Source organism: Acanthisitta chloris, unplaced genomic scaffold, assembly GCF_000695815.1.
Source record: "Acanthisitta chloris isolate BGI_N310 unplaced genomic scaffold, ASM69581v1 scaffold45645, whole genome shotgun sequence".
Taxonomy (NCBI): Eukaryota; Metazoa; Chordata; class Aves; order Passeriformes; family Acanthisittidae; genus Acanthisitta; species Acanthisitta chloris.
This window is the reverse complement of record NW_008672873.1, coordinates 1-6793: the sequence shown is the minus strand read 5'-3', so window position 1 is coordinate 6793 and position 6793 is coordinate 1. Positions and strand designations below refer to the sequence as shown.

The following is a 6793-nucleotide window of genomic DNA, read 5'->3' as shown; positions in this document are numbered from 1 at the left end:
GGTGTGTGAGTACCAATCCTTCCAGTCTGATGGGAAATTTCACATCACAGCTGCCCACCATGTTCTGAATTTTAAAATCCAAAAATTTTGCAGGAAAACCCAGTTTCTGAACAACTCTTGCATACTTCCTTGCTGCCAGTCTGGATTGCTCCTCACTGAAGTGAGAGAAAGATATCTGTATCATTGCCACAGTTAAGTATTAGTTGAAGCAAACAGCATTACAACAAAAATATCTAAGTGGAAAAAAAATGTCTGTGTAGAAGGAGAGGGAAGATCACATGCCAAATTTTTAGATCCAAAATTGACAACTAGCACTGTTTTTCATGCTAGTTTTGGTAACAGGTCCTGGACACCATCAGTGTTGCATTCACTGCTCATGAGGCACAAACCAGTAAACTATAAATCCGTGTATTTCACACTTTGAAAATACTGATCAGAGTTCCTCTAATGGGACATGAAAACTGTTATTTAAGTTTTCAGCATAGAACAATTTTGAACTGCTACTGCTAGAAAATACGTATTTCTATAAAAATCTTGTCAGCTGCCAAAATCCTCTGCTTGATTCAGCCCAGGTATTCAAACTTGGGTTTAATACAGCTGCACAGCAGAACTCAGTTTGCTTCAGGTTTGTAAACAGCTGATCTGGTTGCTCCTGATGCAGAGTAGGAGAACTTGAACTTCAAGTGTCACCAGGCACAGAAAGTGTTTCCCTGTACAGCTCGCTCTATTCACTCATCTCTCCTCATTAGCTTATTCCTTCTGGATTCCTAGCAAGACTTCTTCAAAGCAGAATTTCTCTCCTGCCCACTGGAGTTAAGCTTATGTTTAGTTTTCAATTCTTCTGCTTCAGTGATCGTGTTAAGAACAGACCAGACTACAGGGACCAGAGACTTGGAGCTCTTGTCCTGTGATGAATGAAACTATTCAAATATAAAATCATTCTGCCACCACCCCTACAATTTAAGCAGTTCCAGTGCACAGTCACTGAATTTTTTTAATTATTAGAAAAAAACCCTGGATAACTGCAAAGCCAAAAAAAAGTGAGTATAACCACCTCTGCAAACCAGTTTATCAGACTGGATGAAAGAGATACAGAACTACCATTTCCCTTTTCACTGGGAAGTCTCTTCAGTCATGAAAAGACATTTTGTGTAGAAACATGTATTAGTCTATTTGAAGTAGGTGCGAAGCAAGATTAGTTGTACCTGTACAACTCCCATGTATATACACAACTAGTAGTACTTCTAAAGCATCATGGTACACAAGAAAAGACAGTCTGAATTAGTTTGCTCGTGATGCCTAAACATACCTTTTTGCTCCTGTGCACACCATTTTTCCAGAGCTGAATATCAGTGCAGTAGTACGTGGTTCTCTTATTCTCATAATAACAGCAGCAAAACGCTGGAATGTGAGAATTGAGACCATTAGTGATGTATTCCTGCAACCATTACATTAGAACCAAACCTGTGCCATCTAAAGAGCAAGTTACACTGCAGTGCAAAGGAATACTAAGTTCAAACATACTTACGGGTCACTCAAAGTTTACTTCAAATGCTTACATCGTAAGTAACTTCAAACACACACAGAGGTAGAGCCAGGCAGGAAGGGTATTTACCACTGCATTCCTATTTTACTAAAGATTTCCTCCACATCTTGAAATTTGATCTGTTACAGTCAAGATGGAAGACTATCTCCAAATATTTTATGATCTGTTTTGTTTCTGTGTCTTAAAAAAAATGGACAGTGCTAGAACACCAGCAGACAGAGCGGCTGGAGATCAAAGTTCTGTGTAAACAGAAGTCACCTTAGCTACCACAGCAGGACACAGCAGCCTGGTTAGCTCTAGCTTTTTATTCTAGCTAAGCATTTCCAAATATTCTTAAACTCCTTGAAGCAAGAGATACTGTAATCTGATGTGGGCATACACACACACACGCATGCACACAACCCCCTGTTTGGCTGTTATATTTAACTTGGACCAGCTCACCATGCAGCCCCATAAAGTGTTCTGCTAGAACACAACCAAGGCGGTAGCGTGGGTTACCCAACATTTGTCAAAATGTGGCTCAAATAATACACCCAAGCAACGTCTTTCTTTGCTAGATGGATGCACTGACTAAACGTCAGGAGTGTGTTACATAACCCCCCTTTCTCTCTGCCGTGGAAAACAGCATTTCATGGAAAACATTATTCTGGACTATGAGTTTTACACAGCCACCTACCCCTGCCAAAGGAGTTACCATGGCACGCTCAAATTTTTGCTGCACTAATATCTTACTCACAATTATGTAACATCAGCATCACTGGTTTAACTTACAGTAACAGTTATTTATCACGTACGCCTGTGCACGTGCTTTAACCTTTGAGAGCAGAGTTCAGGTAAACTGCAGCAAAATCCTAAAAACTGAAACAAAGAAACCCAAACAAAACACACCCCAGGAAAACTGAGGCCTTCCCAAGGCAAGCCAGTTCAACTACACCATATCTAAACTTTTGTTAGTGTCCAGCTACTGTGGTTGCAAAGATAACACTTCCAAGAGGAGCCACCCAAAAGAAAAACGGAGCGACGTAATTTTCTTGATTTAATGCTCCAGGTCCTCTACTGTTCAAAGTTTCCCAAGCTAAAAAAACCCCACAGTTTAACAGACTGCTATTTAGCAGCAACAGGCAACTTAGAAATCAACATGCAAAAGAATCAGTTTCATTTTGCTGTTCCACCAAACTTAGCCATCAGAGGCAACGAGAGGGCAGGAGTACTGGGGCAGAACACGAGGGAACAGAGGGGAAGTGAGAACATAAAAAATGAGTGACTGCACTGCAGCCACAAGAATTCCAGGGGGCCAGCTAAGGTGGAGGAAGCCACAGCGTATACACAACAGCCATGGCTCTGGCAGGAAACCAGGAGGTGAATTCTTCCTTCCTTTCTCCTTGTTGGGAGATAGGGAACTTCATCATCAGACATTTCCCAGTAACATGCAAAAAGAACTGTCTGAACACTATGAACAAACATGCCCATGTGAACAGCACCAGAGGCTCTACAACAAAAAGCTTGGCCAGTGTATTAAACTGGTGTTTTTTTCTAAATCTACCAACTTACAACCACAACAGCCACCTCAGTGTAAGTATGCTTTCTACTAATTTGACAAAATGTTCTAAGTTTGTGAAAGTTTTCTTTTTTAACTATAGAATTGCATCGATAGCAGGAAGGTTGCTCAGTCTACTGCAGCAACCTGGAGCCACAGCCTGTGCCTTTGATACATCTGCTATAGGATGAACTCTTAACACATTTCTCTTACCTTGGGATTATATTCAGCATTTCGGGCACGAAGTGCGATAGTTTTTAGGTCAAGTTTGCAACCAAGATTCACTGTGGACACAATGTTCCTGAAGACAGTTCAAATAAATACATTAAAAAGAAAACAAGGAATTCATGTACCTTCCTCATTTTTAATCAAGCTTAATTACTCTTTTTTAATTATAATTTTGTTTTTTCAAGCAGGTTTGAATGACACCTTTCCTACTAACGGGAGTGGTGACTGAGCAGTGTTTTGGCTCAGGAACCTCCTTTTGTAGGGCAGTAGCTCCTAAGCCATGATTGCTGATTCCTCCTTATCTCCCAGCTATTATGAAAAGTGTCCCATGAGAAGAATCTCTCAGTTCATCAGGAAAAATTCTTTATGCTGACAGCCCTCACCCCAGTCAGGGAAGCTGCTGGAAACAGGAGGCAATGAGGTAGTACTATCTGAAATTTTCCTTGCTATGCCCTTCAAGGAGGAAGGTGCAGAACTAAGTGGGAATGAACCAGGAAGTAAATCCATGGTCAGGTGATGGGATATGAAGCCTCCAGATAAAGTTTAAAAGAAGCTCCTAGGTATAAAATTTTGTTTTCTGGGAAAACCCTGAAATCTAAAGGTCCTCAATGGGGAAAACCAGAAAGAAATATAAGAAACTACTCTTTTCGATGAAAATTTCACTGGTTATGAACCATTCCTCTTGTCCTTTTGCTAAGCTGCTATAAAGGTTTCTTTAAAACTGAAGTTCAGTGAAAATACTTCCATATCTAAACTTAGGACTAGCTCTAAGGGCTTTTTTCCTCCTCTTACAAATTCAGCATTAGCCAATCACTACAAAAGGGAACATGATGAACTCCTAAAGTGCACAGAGTTAGAAGTTACAATGGTGTTAAATGAAGACATATATAACACCCTCCACTGGTATGCTTAGAAGACAGATGGTTGACACATCACTAAGAAACTGTTCATATTACTAAGTAGTTTAGTAATGAAGCTAAGATAAAAATCAAAGCAAAAAATACACTGCTAGACAAGACCCATAAACTCTCAGGGCCTCCCTCCCTCCCCACCAAAAAGAAGTACCCAATTCCTGATGTGGCTTTGGTGCTAAGCCTTCAAAGGGCTAGCTGAGAAAGGACATGCTGCACTAGCACATGGGGCACTCACTGTAGTTGTGGCACTATCCCAGAGCTCTCCGACGCCGGTGTTGCAGGAGTTATCGGAGTCATGGGAGTCATTGGAGAGGTGTACAGAGGTGTGGTTCCTGGTAAAGGGGCTGTGGTAAGAGTCTGTGAATGGAAGAGCTGGGGAGTCTGACCCGATGTTCCCTGTGTCGCTTGCTGTGATGTTGACTGCTGTGCTGCTTGTTGTTGTTGCTGCTGCTGCTGCTGCCGCTGCTGTTCCTCCAGTATGGACAGACTGTTGGTGCTCTGGACAGGCTGTGGTGTCAATCCTGTGCCATATGGCATCATCGGGCTAAAAATTGGGATTCCTGGAGTCATTGCGCCCTACAGAAGTAAACATGACACAAAACCCATAGATCACGTTGACTCCATTTTGTTTTTAGGAGACAAAGTTTTCAGGAGGGGACTAAAAATAAATCTACATAAGTTGAGATGATCATGTAAAACCTGAAGCATGTAGTAATAACTTGTTCAAAAAATAGAAAGTCCTTGGAAATGCAGCTGTTCTACAGAACAAAATACTACCCTTAGGGATCTGACAGGCTTCTCACACTACCTTGCAAGCATGTCTCCACTCTGGCCCACAATTTAACTGAACAAAGTCTGTGCACATTGTACCAAAAGCATCCACGGCACAGCAACAATCCATTGTGCACACAGCTGAATGGGAAACCACCAAAATTAATCTTTCCAACTTGTCAGGCATGCCTCAGCTTAGAGGAGTATCTGCATGGTTCTTATTCCTCTGGGTAATATAAATTCTGCTTTATACTAGTATTATTCAAAATCTAGCAGAAGTTTTCAGATCTGCAAACAAACCCCCAAAGTTGCATGCAAGAAATGGAAACATTTTCACACAGAAATTCAGATCATAGCTACATCTTAAATCATTTGCTTTTACCTGAGGAGAGGCTAAGCCTTGAGCGTAGGGTGGCAAACTGTTGTTCTGATCCATGATTCCAGTTATTTCTTTGGTGAGGCCAGAAGTAATTCCTTCAATTTATTTATATAAACTTCAAATCCTAGAGGGTTTTAAACCGTTTAAAACATTCCAGCAAAGCAGCTTCTAAAGCCAAGCTGAAGCGTTAGGAAAACATCAGCTCCAGAGAAATATGAGTCTAAAATGCTAACCAAAGCCTGAAAAGAGAAAAAGCAGTATTTTGAGAACAATGTCTAAACACAAAACCCAAAGCAAACCTATCAGCTGCTGACTTAGGTAAGAGACACCCACATATAAACACATATAAGAACAGTCACGTGTACACATACACATACAATCCATAAAAATAACCTTTTCCAGGCACACACACACAATCCATAAAAATAACCTTTTCCAGAAAAGTTCTTTTTCATAGAAACTTTGCAGTGTGATTCTGCTGAAGCCCCTGCCAGGTTACCTCACTCACATGGGCAGGCCTCTGTCTAACTGAGCAACTCAAGCTGCTGGTGCTCATTCTCTTCCAAGCGTTGCCTAGCTGGAAAAGCACTGATTTGTATAGCATTTAAGTCCCCTGACTACTAACCGACCAGCTTACTGACACCCTGATTGTGAGTCTCCTTATAGCAATTTTAAGGCTTGGGCTGTTAAAAATCATTTCTCCTTCTATGAGAAAAGCATTGCTGGTCAAATCAGAACTAGAAGAACCTCTTCCAACCACTCCCATAAAATAAAGCACTAGCAGATTTCAAACGACAACGACGTGTGCTTTATGAGAAAGAAAAGAAATATGTGAAGACCAATTTCTGGTATACAAGTGAAATGTGTGTGTGGTTTTATTTTTTAGCTATACCTCTGTGGCTGTGTTACAGAGATAAACAATGCAAGTGGAGAATTTAAATGTTATGATATCAATGATACAAAGTATTTTCCCATGAATTTGTAAGCTTCTTAACTACTGCCCAGAGACACTCAAGGTCATTTTCAGGCGACATAAAAATCATAATAATGCCTATTCAGTTCAGACTTTTTTAAGATATGAGAGCTTAGAAGCACACAAAGATTTACACTGCAGATAAAGAGGTGTGCTTTTCTTCCCCCCACAACCATAAGTACAAGCACAGCACGCAGGTTTTACAGGTCGGAGACAGGCGTGCATTAGAAGCCTAAACACTACCCCGGGAGAAATCAAGCCAACTCCTCGACAGCTCAGCTGTTTAGTTAGAAACCTAGATACCCAGGCGTGCCAGAACCTGCGGCTAGGGCACCATCCCCGCACAGGTCCATCCTGGCACCACCTAACGCGGCCTGCTCGGATCCGCTGCCCTACAGACGCCGGGGCACGGAGGGAGCAGAGCCCCGCGGCACGACACAGCCTC

At 41.5% G+C, this 6793-nt stretch overlaps 1 protein-coding gene across 2 annotated transcripts in view; it reads right to left on the bottom strand.

Annotated features, from left to right (window-relative positions):
• TBP (TATA box binding protein) overlaps positions 1 to 5616 on the bottom strand; it is a 7579-nt gene extending 1963 nt beyond the window's left edge. The window contains exons 1-5 of one of the 2 annotated variants that reach the window (XM_009074668.1): positions 5379 to 5616; positions 4461 to 4801; positions 3297 to 3384; positions 1310 to 1401; positions 1 to 155 (exon numbers count right to left, since the gene is read on the bottom strand). The exon at positions 1 to 155 is cut by the window's left edge and continues 3 nt beyond it. In XM_009074668.1, coding sequence (XP_009072916.1) covers positions 1 to 155; positions 1310 to 1401; positions 3297 to 3384; positions 4461 to 4801; positions 5379 to 5432 — 730 coding nt within the window. In that variant the 5' untranslated portion in view covers positions 5433 to 5616. The remainder of the gene's footprint in view (positions 156 to 1309; positions 1402 to 3296; positions 3385 to 4460; positions 4802 to 5378) is intronic. The other variant, XM_009074669.1, reaches the window with a different exon arrangement.
• Between the last annotated feature and the right edge of the window lie 1177 nt (positions 5617 to 6793).